At 43.6% G+C, this 17,516-nt stretch overlaps 1 protein-coding gene across 1 annotated transcript; it reads right to left on the reverse strand.

Annotated features, from left to right (window-relative positions):
• Positions 1 to 12,511: 12,511 nt before the first annotated feature.
• On the reverse strand, positions 12,512 to 16,992 carry LOC120677304 (wall-associated receptor kinase 4-like). Its single transcript, XM_039958451.1, has 3 exons — positions 16,079 to 16,992; positions 14,603 to 14,761; positions 12,512 to 14,093 (listed from the first exon to the last, which is right to left on the reverse strand). The coding sequence occupies exons 1-3, from the start codon at positions 16,941 to 16,943 to the stop codon at positions 13,102 to 13,104; spliced, it is 2,016 nt and encodes a 671-aa protein (XP_039814385.1). The 5' UTR covers positions 16,944 to 16,992; the 3' UTR covers positions 12,512 to 13,101.
• Positions 16,993 to 17,516: the final 524 nt, after the last annotated feature.

Consider the following 17,516-nt stretch of genomic DNA (forward strand, 5'->3'; position numbering starts at 1 on the left):
ATTTACGTAAGTCACCAACCTGAACCGTTGGATCCCGTCTAGGATCAATCTGTGTGTTTTGTTTTTATTTTTGTTTTGTTCTGTTTTTGTGTCTTGTTTTTGTGTCTAGTATTACAAGTAACTTACGAGAATGCAATATCTAAGTCGCCTGATGAGGAGACATATCCTAACTTTATTCCATCCAACTAGACTCCGTGTTATTAGGAGGAAAAGAAAACTCACAGGAATCTGGTACGCAGAAAACGGGTCTCGGTATGTTGTGGCCTGGACTGACCAACTTGGTATGTTGTGGCCTGGACTGACCAACTTTCACCACCAAAATTACACAGCAGTAACCAGTAGTAACTAGGTGAATTATCCGCGCGATGCTGCGGGATCTAAAAGAGCATCGTAGAAACAAATATTTATGATTTAAGAGGTTGAGATGTACGAATGGGTTGCATCATGAGAGCATCATACAAACCGTAAAAATATATGAGGAAGTGAACAATGGATACGGTAGATGATTTATCACACATGAGAAAACCATAAAGAGCAATTGTGCATACGACCGCTCGACTGCCAACTCTTGATTGCTCATGTTACTTGTCAGTTACAGGAGAACAAAAGGATAGATAGTTAATAAAATAAGGAGGACAGGGAGATGCCTGCAGCATATTGTTTAATTTCAAGTGAGTGGAGCTATTGATGTATAGGTAATAATGAACCAATGGGAACAGATAAGATTAACTAAATAAAATAATTGGATGGATGAGATTATTCGAGTGATGTGGTTCAATGTGAGAGTATAGAAATAGTAATTAATGATAGATAGTGGGAACCAATGAAGAGAACGGATAGGATTAACTAAACAAAATGATTGGATGGATGAGATTATTCGGGTGATGTGGTTCAATGTGAGAGCAAAAAAATAATAGTTAATGATAGATAGTGGGTTCCACTAATATAATATATTTAGATTAACTCGAATGAGAAGACCGACTTTCCAATCATTTTTTCGTTGAACCAAACAAAGGCTGATTTTGATGGAAATAGCTGAATCTATATATCTTGTATAAGTGCATCCCACTAAAAGTCATTAATGACTATTTCTCTCACATGTGGTGAAGCCACATCATCATTAGATTTTCAACCCACCAAAATTTGTTACTTTTTTACTTAGTTTCATTATTGCCATTTAAATAATTTTTATGACGGAGTAACTGTAATATTGCAAATATTATTAATACTTTATTTTAGCAACAAAATAGTTGTAAAATTCTAATTTAATATTACTAATATAAATGACACACGGTGATTGTTCAATGTATGTAAAAGGGATAATCATATCTGCATATTATTTTTAGTGACAAAAACTCCAAGTAGTTGAAAGTTTATTTTTTCAATACAATGATTGTTCACTGCATGTAAAAAGGGACAATCATATATGTATATACTATTTTTTATAGTGAGGAGGACTCCATATATAACCTCAATTGTTTTGTATCCATTATCTCTTAATTAAAAAAAATTTGATATCATGTCAAAAACAAAAATGCTAATCTTTTTACTATTTTATGACATCATCCAGAAATAATAGTTAGAAATTATAAAAACATCCAGCAGCAATACGCGGGAATCACAACATTTTGGCCGAAATAGCTGAATTTAACTTTTTTGGGTTATTGCAGGCAGCCCGCAGGCGCCCCGCAGGCCGCAGCCCAGTTCACGTCCAGTCCACTTTCTCTAGTTTGACTGCGACCGCGACGAGCAAAACTAGGCTCACCACTTCACCAGCATGACTTAGTCATCCGGTCATGGCCGATTGGCCGGCCGGCCGGTCAATTAATCGGCGATCAATCACGCGTCCGCCGCCCGTGGCTTGTTTCCCGCGACGCCGTAATGATGGACCGAAAATCAGTCACCATCTTCAGTGCCTGGACGAGAGCAACCGTGCCATCAAAGTCACCTAGCAAATTACTAGCACTGGTCAGCTAAGCAAGCTCAATGCTAGTATCCTTTCCTCTTGCCGTACAAGGCAGTCACATCCCATCCGGAATTCATCCCGGACCAGATGGCTTTGTGAAGCTGTGCGAGCATTTGGCGCGGGCGATGACGGAAGGCGGTGCGGTGTGGCCCGGTAAATCTATTCCTCCGCGCGCTACAGAGTTGGAGCTATCCCAGAAGGGAGGGCGGCGCTCATTGCAGATGGCCCCGCACACTGTGCATCTTCAACTTTGAGCTCGCGATGGTGGTTGGCGCCGCCGGCGAACTAGGCGTGGGGGAGGGGGTGGCAGGCGAGGGGTAGGAGGTGGGCGGGGCGGCCGCCGGCGAGGTCGCCGATAGCCGGAGTGGTGGCGGGAGGCGGCAGAGCTTTAGGTTCCGGGTTGCTGGGGTGGGGCAGGCTCCATGGCCGCTAAACCTAGAGGAGAGGGCGGGGGGGGGGGGGGGGGAACCGGTGGGCGGTGGGAGTGAAGAGAAGGCAGAGGCGCCACCGGAGCCGGGGAAGTGGGGGAGGCGGGGGAGCAGGCTACGGAAAGAAAGAAGAAGAAGAGTTTCTGTGATAGGTTCCGCTAATTTCGCCCGAGTTATGAATAGACGTCCCGTGCGGCCGGGCGTGCTGGGCACTTGACCCGTTGTCCGGCGTGACGATGAGCGTGTGGCCCCTGGGCGCGCCTGGTGGTGCCGGCGGAGCGGTCGCCGCGTCCTTCCGTGCCCTGCGCACCGCGCGCGCGGGCGGAGCTGCGTCGGGCTCGGCTGCCGACCTGCCGCCGGCGTTGTCTCGCGGCCGCGGGGAGAGGCGGCGGCACGCGAGCGGGTGGCGTGCCACGGCACCACACCTACGCGCGTTGCCGCTGCGCGGGTGCCGAACCCCGGGCGGATCGGGCACGCGCGCGCCGTGGTGCGGGATTTTGTTCCAGCAGAGTTGCTTGCTGCCTAGGAGTAGTGGACTTGTTGGCAGTGCTATCCACGCGTCGCGTGTCACCTTGTCGCGAGTTGCCTTGATATCCAGCGACCCGGGAGGCCGGGACTAGCTGAAACTGAAAGCAACCATGGCCGTCACGCTAGGTTCAGTAAGCAGTGAACAAATACAGGGCAGCTGCTCATTGTTTTTCTTTCCAATGGTACAGAACAACTCAGACACTAACAACACACAAAAAACAATATGCACCGGAAAAAACACAAACATTTCCTTGTTTCAAATAGAAACCGATATGGCCTTGAAATTCAGCATGCAGCAATTTCGTTTGCGTTCTCCTTTCATATGTGCAACTTCAAACTATATCATAGATCAAACTCATGGGCAAAACAACAAAAATCACATTTCATTCGTTTTTGTGACAGAACCGCCAAGTTAAACGGCTTAATTAAGCGTAATGGCCATCATTTGAACGCATCAGGCGCATTAGCTTAATTAAGTGTAACCTGACAGTCTGTTTCCAACCCACAGGCCGATCGAAACACACCAGAAGTCTCGCGCGACGGCGAGCACAGACGGTACCAGCATAATATAATTTCACAAAAATAGTTAATAACATAAATATTTATAAAACAACTTTAAATTTAGAATTTATATAAAATAAATGACAGCAGCAGAAGAGAATATGACCTGAGAGAAAGAAATTTGATTGAGAACCAATAAAACAACACGATAACTATGAACACGTGAGGACATCACATCGAGCCCACTGATGCGAATCCTGATTAGCTTCTATACCTGAAATAGGGTAAACAACAAACCCTGAGTATACTAATACTCAGCAAGACTTACCCGACCAGTGGATATAACTTAGCCCACATATCTAGACATGCAAGGCATTTGGCTGATGGTTTATTTTGCAGAAAAAGCAACTAAAGTAATTCCTTACTTTCATTATTTTAGCTCCAGGTTCTATATAAATTAACTCTCATCTAATATTTGCATAGACCTACTATAGCAATCATGGTGATGCCAGCAAAATAATTCAATGAAATCAATATTTTATATAAACATACATAACTCACATTCTACATTTTTGCTACGGTGTGACAAAGAGACCAAGGTCCTCATAACCGCGAGACACGGAGAATCGATCCGATTTAACCTTGCAAGGTGGACCTAACCAACACGGCACGTATTTGCCCCGTCGGACAATACAAACCAACCATTCCCCTCTCCGCCTCGAACTACAGAACCTCCCCACCTACATATAGTCAGCCGGGCTCAACGTGAGACCACCAAAAGTAAACATATGCATCCCGATTCTCCGCGACTACCCGACTCGCCCTAAGGGGTGGTGATGAAGTTCTGTACTTTCGAAACAAGGCAGTACTCGGCTTACCGGTTTCGACTACCTCCTACTCCCGGCATGCGGTTAGTACAATTCAATCCCCGATCAGCACTGCCACAACGACCGGTCCTTGATCGACACAGGCGGGGCTAAGACAACCAGGAACTATGTCCTGCTGCCATACCTAAACATCATTATTCCCCGCCCGGTCTCACAATTCCATATCACTTTCAATAACTCCGATACTATAACATAACTATACATATAACTTATATCTCGCGAGTAACTGGAAATTACTCGTCTTCTAAACATCCTATATCTCGCGAGTGACAAGCAGTCACTCGGCTTCTATCGATACTTATTAAGCATAGCGTTTCTATCGTCCTCTACATACTAGTATAACTCGAGGAGACCTAGGGATCATGCAACTAGGGTTTCAAATAATTCCTGAACCTAATGCACAAGTAATAGAAACATAATATAGGTGTCATAGTTTGAAATAAACGGATGTGCACCGGGGCTTGCCTGGGATGAACACTGAGTCAGTGTTAGTTAGATGATACTCGCTTGGCGAGCACCTGCCTTCGGTCATGCACATCGGGATCCATCCATCCATCTTCTAGATGGGTCCACCATTCACCGTCTTCTGGCTCGGCTTCAATGTCACATCCCTCACGAGGTTCATCTATCGTACCTAAATGAAATGCAGCAATGCATATGTATGAATGCACAGTTCTGAGTTGCTCAACAATATAGATGTTATTACTTTTCCTTCACGATAAAGTTGTAGTCTAACAAGTAGCAAACAATCATATCACATGGGCAATCATTTATAAAGTAGTTAACTACATTTCTATCTACCCATGGCATCATGATCAATCAGCACCAAAGAAGTTCACTAACTGCACAAACAACCAGTAGTTGATTCCTATAACATGCGGTCTTGGCTTGCTAATAATTAAATAACTCAGTACATAAACAACAAAAATTTCAGTAACAAGTATTCTAAACAGAAGGTACAAAGAGCAATCTATTCTGTAAAAATTATGTCATTTCATGCATCCATTTAATCCGAACAATTCATTCATTCATACAACTCCTAGAACAAGATTGAATTATACAAGTCAGACCAGAGCAAAACAAAATCTGAAAATTTAACAGGAGGTCTACACAGGGATTATTTATCTACTGTGAATTTTTCATGATTTTATCTATACAGAATTAATTCTGAGAAAATAAACAATACAGACATCAATCTAACAAGATTCATTTTTAACTTCTGTTCTAGTCATGAACTGGTGCTCAAACTTCATAGACAAGCTAATATATTCAAAAAGAACACTCAGAAATATTTTCATGATTTATAATGAATATAAACTATTTACCATAATTAAAGTCTACTAAACAAACATTAAATCAAATAAATAGTTACTCATGAGAACTGACCACGAAATTTTTATACCAGCACTAGTGTCACATGAACAAACCACTATAAAAATTTAAGAGCATAACAAGGCTCCAAGAATTAATTAAGAAAAAGAATAAACAACTAGCCTTTATGCACCTAGTAACATAAATCAAATTTTCTAGCAAAAAGTTTCAAATAACAACCAGCATATTATGATTCTACTGCATAGAGATTTTCACAAGGATTCCAAAACAACTGGATTTGCAAATTTACGAATTTTCTACAAATTTCTATTGAATTTCAAAGTTTACAGCTAGAAATTACAAAGGAGTCCTTAAAGCACTATTCATATGAGTCACTGTCTATTCAAATAACCCCCTGGACTTTCTTGAATTTCAATCCGAGGTCCCTGGCTGGGGTTTGAAACAGAGGAGGCGGTGGTGGCCGGATTCCGGCGCTTGGGCTCGTCGGCGGCGAGGGCCCGGTGGGGGAAAAGCAAGAGGAGGATGAGCTCTACCTCGGGGTGGCTTTGGTTGGAGCTGGGATGGCCGGAGCGGGCGGCGCCGCGGAGAGGGGCGGCCGGCGGCGGACTGGGCCGGCGGCGGCGGCGTTCCGGCGGGCTTGGGCGTCGGCGAGCGGGTCGGGGAGCACCAGCGGAGCGTGAGGGAGCTAGCTGTGGGGTCGGTTGGGCGCGAGGAAGGCCGGAGGAGGGAGCTCCGCGGTGAGCAGGGCGACGGCGGCCATGGGTGCCGCGGCGGCAGCTCGCCGGTGGCTTGGGGCGGCGGTGAGCGGGCTCAGGAGCTTCTCTGAGGCGAGAGGGTTCCTTTCCCGGGGTCAATTGGAGCCGGGGAAAGGTGGACGGGTGTGCTCCACGGCGAGGTGAGCTTGGCGGGGTTGCTGGCCATGGCGGACGGCATGGGAGGGCTCAGCCTTGGCTCTGCAGTAGAGAGTGGAGGGTGAGGGGGTGGAGGCTCGGCACGAGTTTTGCGACGTGGCCTAAAGGAGGAAGGCGTGGTCATGGGCGTGGACGCGCGTCGCGCACGGCGTTAGCGGGCGGCGCCGTGGTCGATTTGGCCACGGTGACCATGCACGGGAGAAAGAGCAGAGAGAGCTACACGTGTGCTTGACATTTTTGACTTAATTTGAATCTTCAAACTTCGTTTAAGGCTCCTAATCGAGTGCTAATTGAGGGGTGTTACAATCCTACCCCCTTAAAGAAATCTCGTCCCGAGATTTAAATGGAGAGGAAGTAAAGGAGAACAATTGATAAACTAAGGATAAGGATCGGCTGATGTGGGTGCTAGTTTCTAGATTAATAAACGTAGCTGGGTTTAATGGTATAAACATTACCAGTTGATTTGCGAATTCCTTGCTCGACATGGTTCCGAAAGACATAAGTTTCATAGCAACTCTACTATCATTATCTAACTGGAGATTAATCGTGTCACTGTGCGAACTAATCAATTGTTTTTCCACACTAAAAAGCTCCAGGGCTTCATCTTTTGCAGCAAGTGTCTGTGGATAATATATGTGGACACAAACACCATCAACGTCGGCTGAAAAGGTCCGGTTGATTATTCTCGTACTAACAGAAAGTAGGATTTTTAAAGAAGAGAGGTTCTAAGCTTCTCAACGAATATGAATCAAGGAGATTTCTGAGAAGAATCAAATTCTCAATTTGGTGGTGAATCTAGATAGAACAGACATCAAAGTGAGTTTTTAACGAACTCTGGGAAACTGAAAAGAAAGGGCATCAAAGCAAGTTTTTCTCAAGAATATTCTTGCTCGATATTGTTTATTAATGGAACTGCATGATGCAAGATGCATATGTTGCCTTGCATGTTAGTATACTACTATCCCAGAAACTCAAACCTAAAACAGCCCGTTCGCGTCGTTATTTGTCTAGGGCCTACCCCCTTAAAGAGGACGAAGTAGAGAAAAATATTTTATGGGTTGCATAAAAAAAACAGTCGTAACAGTCCATGTCCCTTCGTACTTAAGCGCCAGCGCGTACCCAGCGGCACAATCGTATGCGTCCATACGAGGCACTAGGTCTCGTCGCGGCACTATAGTTTGAAAGACAATCACCGCTACGAAAGAAAAATCATAGAAAGCAATCCAAGCAGCACAAATTCAGAGAGGTTTTTCATATTTCAAAAACATCAAAAGTTCTACGTAGACATACGGGACACATAACGTTAGTTAGCCTATCATCCGGTTTCACCTTGTTAAACCCATACCTAAACAATGTATGATTATGCAATGCAACAATATTGCATTCCTATTCATGCAAGATGACTATAATGTCGGTGATTAAAATCTTTAACTTATTCACATTGATTCGAGCAAGAATGCAAGTGAATCCATATTAAGGGTAGGAATCAAAATAATTAAGAATGAAGGATATCAATACTCGAAGAACAATAGAATGTCTTTAGTCATCAAGGATAGTTGGGATGGATTATCTTCGAGCATTTGAACACATGGTCTAGAGGCAAATTAATGTTGACCAATACTAGAAAAGATCATTGTTTGGATCAATTGGAAAGGTCGTTGAGCCACTAATCGGTTAATTGTAGTTAGTTATGGTATGAAAGTTATACCAAAATAACCAACCAAGGGTTTCACCTAAGGATAATATCTTTATTTGGACTTTCGAAGATAATCAGAATGTTAAGAAAGACCTGATCATTACCACTGAATCGTAACTATAAGCATAGAAGGCACTGGATCAAAGGGGCCAAGTTTAGTCTGGAGATCCATATGAACATTCCCCTAAGGTCGTTAAAATTTCTATAATATGTAAATCTATAATTTCTCACATCTTTCTCATAATCAAGTTTTTCAGGAAAATTTATTTGGATAGCTAGAAGTTGGATCGATAGTAGTGTAGCGCAAAATTTCAAAACAGCGATATATGCTCTTAGTGAATGAGTGAGTATTGGATGCACCAGAAAAAAAACCACCCAAAACTCCACACATGATGATATGATGATGCATGCTCGTCTAATTTCGTCCTCTCCAAAATTTGCCAATATAATTATATGGCAATATACGTGAATACTCGGTGGCATATATACGTACTCTCCCTATTATATATTTAGTCGTTTTGTACTCGTTCTAACTCACGCAATCGTTTGTTAGTGTACCTGCAGAAAATCACATGATATACATATATATATATATCCACGACTGGACCCTTCGTGCCAGCACACACAAACGGCCCCCATGTGTCCTACGCCACATGGGTAACGCATATGCAGTTGCCCACATATTCACACATACATCACCATCTACTATAGAGATGGCGCTCATGCGTTTAACGCTGCATGGACAGCGCTGCATACGCTACCGAGGCAACGTATTCACTTCCCGTACAAATCGCCTTACGGGACACCCAAAGGTAAACGTGTCCCAAGGTACACGGTAATGGCCAATCGCATGACAGATTTACATCTCGTAACATTGCCTTATGAGATGGCCGTGATTACAATCACACGGCAGGAAGTCCGCACTCCATATCAGGCGGCAGATAGCGACAGGCTCATTTGAATGGAGCCTTATCACCTCCTCGTATGCTCATCATACGGGACCCGCGCACGTATGAAACACGTGGGCTATTCTAAGGGACTACCAAGAATACTTACCTTGCTTACCTTAGCGTAGATGCGTCGTTACAATATTTAATAAAGATTATGCAAGAAAGTAAGTTTTGACATAAATGTAATGTGCTGAAAGTTAGTTGATATTATATAGAGCCACCTGATACAACTTACACTATATAGGGCTTACGTACTAATCTTCCCTAATCCCTTAAGCGCAAAGAAACATATTTTTGTAAAGCTCATTTTTAAATTTTGAAAACACTAGAAATAATCATGCTAGTACCCTCCCTGGTGCATTTCAGCTCTGATACCAGCTGTGACAGAACCGCCAAGTTAAACGGCTTAATTAAGCGTAATGGCCATCATTTGAACGCATCAGGCGCATTAGCTTAATTAAGTGTAACCTGACAGTCTGTTTCCAACCCACAGGCCGATCGAAACACACCAGAAGTCTCGCGCGACGGCGAGCACAGACGGTACCAGCATAATATAATTTCACAAAAATAGTTAATAACATAAATATTTATAAAACAACTTTAAATTTAGAATTTATATAAAATAAATGACAGCAGCAGAAGAGAATATGATCTGAGAGAAAGAAATTTGATTGAGAACCAATAAAACAACACGATAACTATGAACACGTGAGGACATCACATCGAGCCCACTGATGCGAATCCTGATTAGCTTCTATACCTGAAATAGGGTAAACAACAAACCCTGAGTATACTAATACTCAGCAAGACTTACCCGACCAGTGGATATAACTTAGCCCACATATCTAGACATGCAAGGCATTTGGCTGATGGTTTATTTTGCAGAAAAAGCAACTAAAGTAATTCCTTACTTTCATTATTTTAGCTCCAGGTTCTATATAAATTAACTCTCATCTAATATTTGCATAGACCTACTATAGCAATCATGGTGATGCCAGCAAAATAATTCAATGAGATCAATATTTTATATAAACATACATAACTCACATTCTACATTTTTGCTACGGTGTGACAAAGAGACCAAGGTCCTCATAACCGCGAGACACGGAGAATCGATCCGATTTAACCTTGCAAGGTGGACCTAACCAACACGGCACGTATTTGCCCCGTCGGACAATACAAACCAACCATTCCCCTCCCCGCCTCGAACTACAGAACCTCCCCACCTACATATAGTCAGCCGGGCTCAACGTGAGACCACCAAAAGTAAACATATGCATCCCGATTCTCCGCGACTACCCGACTCGCCCTAAGGGGTGGTGATGAAGTTCTGTACTTTCGAAACAAGGCAGTACTCGGCTTACCGGTTTCGACTACCTCCTACTCCCGGCATGCGGTTAGTACAATTCAATCCCCGATCAGCACTGCCACAACGACCGGTCCTTGATCGACACAGGCGGGGCTAAGACAACCAGGAACTATGTCCTGCTGCCATACCTAAACATCATTATTCCCCGCCCGGTCTCACAATTCCATATCACTTTCAATAACTCCGATACTATAACATAACTATACATATAACTTATATCTCGCGAGTAACTGGAAATTACTCGTCTTCTAAACATCCTATATCTCGCGAGTGACAAGCAGTCACTCGGCTTCTATCGATACTTATTAAGCATAGCGTTTCTATCGTCCTCTACATACTAGTATAACTCGAGGAGACCTAGGGATCATGCAACTAGGGTTTCAAATAATTCCTGAACCTAATGCACAAGTAATAGAAACATAATATAGGTGTCATAGTTTGAAATAAACGGATGTGCACCGGGGCTTGCCTGGGATGAACACTGAGTCAGTGTTAGTTAGATGATACTCGCTTGGCGAGCACCTGCCTTCGGTCATGCACATCGGGATCCATCCATCCATCTTCTAGATGGGTCCACCATTCACCGTCTTCTGGCTCGGCTTCAATGTCACATCCCTCACGAGGTTCATCTATCGTACCTAAATGAAATGCAGCAATGCATATGTATGAATGCACAGTTCTGAGTTGCTCAACAATATAGATGTTATTACTTTTCCTTCACGATAAAGTTGTAGTCTAACAAGTAGCAAACAATCATATCACATGGGCAATCATTTATAAAGTAGTTAACTACATTTCTATCTACCCATGGCATCATGATCAATCAGCACCAAAGAAGTTCACTAACTGCACAAACAACCAGTAGTTGATTCCTATAACATGCGGTCTTGGCTTGCTAATAATTAAATAACTCAGTACATAAACAACAAAAATTTCAGTAACAAGTATTCTAAACAGAAGGTACAAAGAGAAATCTATTCTGTAAAAATCATGTCATTTCATGCATCCATTTAATCCGAACAATTCATTCATTCATACAACTCCTAGAACAAGATTGAATTATACAAGTCAAACCAGAGCAAAACAAAATCTGAAAATTTAACAGGAGGTCGACACAGGGATTATTTATCTACTGTGAATTTTTCATGATTTTATCTATACAGAATTAATTCTGAGAAAATAAACAAAACAGACATCAATCTAACAAGATTCATTTTTAACTTCTGTTCTAGTCATGAACTGGTGCTCAAACTTCATATACAAGCTAATATATTCAAAAAGAACACTCAGAAATATTTTCATGATTTATAATGAATATAAACTATTTACCATAATTAAAGTCTACTAAACAAACATTAAATCAAATAAATAGTTACTCATGAGAACTGACCACGAAATTTTTATACCAACACTAGTGTCGCATGAACAAACCACTATAAAAATTTAAGAGCATAACAAGGCTCCAAGAATTAATTAAGAAAAAGAATAAACAACTAGCCTTTATGCACCTAGTAACATAAATCAAATTTTCTAGCAAAAAGTTTCAAATAACAACCAGCATATTATGATTCTACTGCATAGAGATTTTCACAAGGATTCCAAAACAACTGGATTTGCAAATTTACGAATTTTCTACAAATTTCTATTGAATTTCAAAGTTTACAGCTAGAAATTACAAAGGAGTCCTTAAAGCACTATTCATATGAGTCACTGTCTATTCAAATAACCCCCTGGACTTTCTTGAATTTCAATCCGAGGTCCCTGGCTGGGGTTTGAAACAGAGGAGGCGGTGGTGGCCGGATTCCGGCGCTTGGGCTCGTCGGCGGCGAGGGCCCGGTGGGGGAAAAGCAAGAGGAGGATGAGCTCTACCTCGGGGTGGCTTTGGTTGGAGCTGGGATGGCCGGAGCGGGCGGCGCCGCGGAGAGGGGCGGCCGGCAGCGGACTGGGCCGGCGGCGGCGGCGTTCCGGCGGGCTTGGGCGTCGGCGAGCGGGTCGGGGAGCACCAGCGGAGCGTGAGGGAGCTAGCTGTGGGGTCGGTTGGGCGCGAGGAAGGCCGGAGGAGGGAGCTCCGCGGTGAGCAGGGCGACGGCGGCCATGGGTGCCGCGGCGGCAGCTCGCCGGTGGCTTGGGGCGGCGGTGAGCGGGCTCAGGAGCTTCTCTGAGGCGAGAGGGTTCCTTTCCCGGGGTCAATTGGAGCCGGGGAAAGGTGGACGGGTGTGCTCCACGGCGAGGTGAGCTTGGCGGGGTTGCTGGCCATGGCGGACGGCATGGGAGGGCTCAGCCTTGGCTCTGCAGTAGAGAGTGGAGGGTGAGGGGGTGGAGGCTCGGCACGAGTTTTGCGACGTGGCCTAAAGGAGGAAGGCGTGGTCATGGGCGTGGACGCGCGTCGCGCACGGCGTTAGCGGGCGGCGCCGTGGTCGATTTGGCCACGGTGACCATGCACGGGAGAAAGAGCAGAGAGAGCTACACGTGTGCTTGACATTTTTGACTCAATTTGAATCTTCAAACTTCGTTTAAGGCTCCTAATCGAGTGCTAATTGAGGGGTGTTACAGTTTTGCTCCGTGATCTCTTCAACATGACGCGAAGATTCTCTGCTACATCGATCATCTCCGGCCTTCGATTGATATTAAGATCCAGGCACTCTACGATCATTCCAACCAGACTATCAAGAAGCTCCATGTTCTCTGTTGCTGCGATTTCTGAGTCAACAAGCTCAATCACCCTCTTCTCCATGGTGTAAGCATCGATAAAGTCCCGTAACAAGCTGTTAGAATCTGAGACCTTCTTCCTTGTGATGAGTTCTAGGAGTACGACTCCAAAACTGTAGACATCACTCTTACTCGTTAGTCTTCCGGACTGCAGATATACTGGATCCACGTAGCTCACGGCACCGATGACATTCCTCGTGTATTTTTTGTCGACTGTGATCATCCTAGATATACCAAAGTCAGATATCTTTGGTACCAGGTCATCACTTAAGAGAATATTAGCTGGTTTAATATCACCGTGCAGAATCATCGTGATGGTATCTGAATGCAGATAAGCTAGACCTCGAGCTGACTGTGCAGCAATGTCCAGACGCTGGTCCAAGTCCAGAGGCTCCCTGCTGCCGTGCAAGATGTCATCAAGGCTTCCTTTTGGCACAAACTCGTAGACCAAAATTGGGATGTCAACTTCTAGGCAGCACCCAACGAGCTTGACGATGTTCTTGTGCATGACTCGAGACTGGATGATGACTTCGTTGGTGAATTGGTCAGCCAAATTGGCATTCTTGGGCTTCTTCACTGCTACTGGCTCATCTTCAAGCAGCCCCTTGTAAACCTCGCCAAAGCCACCCTCTCCAATACGATTGTTACTTCTTAAAATTGGCATCAGCTCCTCCTTTTTGAATAACTTGATCTTGGTAACCTTTTCTAGTGTAGGGCCCCCATTCTTTTCAAAGTATTCTTTGGTCTTCCTTTTCTCTTTGCGGAGAAGCCAGACGAACACCACAACCGATATGATGAAAAGAAAACCTGCTGCACCTACATAAATAACAAAAATAGACGACCTAGTTATTGTAGAAGTCTTCAAGTTATTACTTGGTGCTCTGTGAGGTAATCCAGGGGCTAGTTGTTGCGCAGAGTTGGTAGCTAGATCAATTGTACTCAATGACGTACATCCTGAGTGAGTTGTAGTTGTGGAGGGGTGTGCTACACAAGTTATTTTTCCATGATGAAACTTAAAATGAAATTCCATACGTTTTACATTACAAGTTGTTTTTAGTTTTGGTCCAAGTCAAACTTCTTTAGTTTTGACCAAATTCATTTAAAATCCATAAATATTTACGGGATCAAACTAGTTTCACCAGATGGATCATTATTTTTTTTCACATAATCTATTTATTTGATATTGTAAATGTTAATATATAGCCTGTCAAAGTTAGACAAGTTTGATTTGGAATGAACCTAAAACCACCTATAATTTGGAAATAAGAGAGTATGAACCTCACATGATCTAGTGTATATTTCAAAAGAATATGACATATATGTACCTGAGGCAATTACAAATCCAAGTGGAAATTTGAGGTTGCAGGGCTCTTTAAAGGGATCAGGACTGTGGAAACGACTGCGGCATTTGCATTCATATGAACCCAATGTATTCCGGCAAACGCCTCTACATGGGTACTCAGGACGTTCGCACTCGTTGATATCTGTACACAAAGGATGAGCTGTGACGGCCCTCCCAATTAGGAAGTAGAGACTAGATTGGATATGTGTAAAACTTGACATGTAAAGAAATGTAAAACTTGACATGTGAAAAATATTCTTAAAAATTATTTGGAACCGAAGTTGATTATTAGCCTTATAAACGGGTAGAATACTAACTAACTTACCAACAAAATAATAAATAAATGAACAAAGTAAAATTAAATGAACACAACCAGATTACCAAGGTTTGCCCTGAGGGGAGTGACGTCACAGCTGACGTGCTACTTTCTATGTGCCTTAGACCATGGTGGTTGTAGACATACTGACATAGTATGTACATAATGTCAGACACGAATATTAGTATTTACAGATAAGACTAGGAGGTGGCTAGAGATATTCGCGAGAAAAAAAGGAGAACTTGGGAGAATTTTTTTCAATTGCAACTTGCAACCTTTGAAAAAAGAAACCCCAAGAGCATTGGAAACTGTTCAAATAAGAAATTCCTAGAGATCTTTGCAAGAAAATAAAAAAATACCAATTAGGCACGAAGTTACTTTTTCCAAAATTTGTATACTACAATGTTACTTTTTCTTAACTTTCATAAAGTATAAAAGATACTTTTCTTAATAAAAGTATGGATCAGAAAAAGTTACTTATCCTAACATTAATGAACTACAAAGTCACTTTTTCGTATTCTTCACGAAGTACAAAGTTACTTCCTTAGTGATGGAGCCCTCAAATTATTTTTAAGACAAATGTGATAATTTTCCGCTTTTGAAAATTTGGTGGGATTAGACTTTCTATTTTAAGAAAGTTAGAGGGCTCTTCTTTTAGAACTAAATAAAGAGGCCTCTTAATTTAGTTTTAACTGATGAGGATCCTCCTTGAGCTCCTATACAAATCATAACCTTTTACCTTGTAAAAGTTTCCAATAAAACTAAACTCAAAATCCAATGATGAATACCATATTGCCAATAGTATACTACATTAATTTAGTCCATCCTAATAACACTCCTGTTTCGATGAGTTAGAGCAATAGAGCTAAGCAGTGGCGGACCCAGCACTAGGGACACTAGGGCTATGACCCTAGTCTTAGCTCTTAATTACAGTTGACAAAATACTATTTTTTCTATAACTAAGCACAAATAGCTCTATAGCCAAGCACAAATATAGCTGATGTCTAATGTAATGGCCCTAGTCTTTGGTGAATCCTAGATCCACCCCTGGAGCTAAATGATAGCACTTGGATCAAACAGTCCCATAGTCTACTCTTATGAGCTGAAAGTGTGGTTCACCATCCCTCCCACGCACACACTTACCAGTGCAGCCATTGACGATGTAGGGGTTGCCCTCGTAGCCCATGCTGCAGTTGCAGACGTACCCGGGTCCATTGGTAGAGTCGTGGCACTCACTGTTTAAGCTCACGCATGCGTAGCCCTGCGCCTTCTTGGCCTCATCGCACGTCAGGTTGTCACGGATGGCCCAATCCAGCCACACCGGCATCGTCCGATTGCGGTCCATCTTGAGGTCCGCGGTATGGAAGGTGTAGTTCTCCCTGTCCACGAGGAAGGCCAGGTCGCAGGGGCTGTCGCCAAGCTTCTCCCTGTGGCTGTACGCCCTGAAGTTCATCTTGTTGTCGGTGACGCCGGGCGGGATGTCGACGCGGCAGCACCCGACGCCGTCGCAGGCGCCGTCCGCCGCGCTGCCGGAGTTGTTGCAGAAGGACATGCAGCCGGTGTAGTAGGCGTAGGAGTAGTCGTTGCCCTCGTTCCTCTGGCTCTGGATGTAGCCTAGGGTGTTGCAGCCGACGACGACGAGCTGGTTGTGGGCGCTGGAGATGCGGTACGCGTCGTCCAGGTTGAACTGCACGTCGCCGTCGCTCCAGGCGTACACCTCGTCGGAGGCGTTGAAGCACTGCCACCCGACGGGCAGCATCACGCGGACCTCCGCCGTACTGATGGAGAGGTGGTCCACCGGGATGGGCGCCGTGGCGCCGGCGAGCACCGGCCTGCCGCCGCCATCGCAGACGATCTCGAAGCCTTTGCGGAAGCAGCCGGCGCCGATGCCGAACGGGTACTGGATGCTCATACCGCCGCAGCTGTCCGGGCAGGCGCTGGTGCTCTCAGCGTCGGCGGCAAGCATTGATGCTGCTAGCAGGAGGCATGACAGTAAGATTATGGCCATCTCGACAGAATTTGCCCTTGTTGATCGAATGATCTGGTGGCTCAATTGATTCAATCTGCCGCCACTGAGGTCCTCATTACATTTACTTTATATATAATAATGGGCTGTTGCCTTTGTTGTGGCAGTAAGCAGTGACGTCGGCATGAACTTTACATTATTTGTATCACATATCTTATACCAACAGTTCCTTTTTTATTTAATACACAGGTAAGTGAGTAATTATATGTCGTTTTGATAAATCTAGGTGCATGGATCTTATCATATATGTATCTAGACACAAACGTATATCTAGATGCATGGCAAAAATTATGCATTTAGATTTGTCAAAACAAACTACAATTTGGAACGGATGGAGTAGCATATAAATCTCAAAAGTATCTCAATATGCATGATGAAGCCTCTAAAGTTCAGTTCAGTTTCTCTGAAACGAGAACGACAGAAGGTAAATTAGTTAACTCTATTCAATAGGCAACAAGTTTTAAATAGGAAAATAAACCTTTTTATATATAAATTTCAGTTTTTGGGAAATGATGGGTCGCAAATTAGAAGTTTAAATTCAATAATAATATTGGG

The sequence above is a fragment of the Panicum virgatum genome, chromosome 6N, assembly GCF_016808335.1.
Source record: "Panicum virgatum strain AP13 chromosome 6N, P.virgatum_v5, whole genome shotgun sequence".
NCBI classification, from domain to species: domain Eukaryota; kingdom Viridiplantae; phylum Streptophyta; class Magnoliopsida; order Poales; family Poaceae; genus Panicum; species Panicum virgatum.

Excerpts from the sequence above, each read along its gene's own strand:
- LOC120677304 (XM_039958451.1), bottom strand. The coding sequence starts at position 16,943 with ATGGCCATAATCTTACTGTCATGCCTCCTGCTAGCAGCATCAATGCTT. Across the intron at positions 14,762-16,078 it reads CATCGTCAATGGCTGCACTG|ATATCAACGAGTGCGAACGT; the intron begins GTAAGTGTGTGC and ends CTTTGTGTACAG. Across the intron at positions 14,094-14,602 it reads TGGATTTGTAATTGCCTCAG|GTGCAGCAGGTTTTCTTTTC; the intron begins GTACATATATGT and ends TTATTTATGTAG.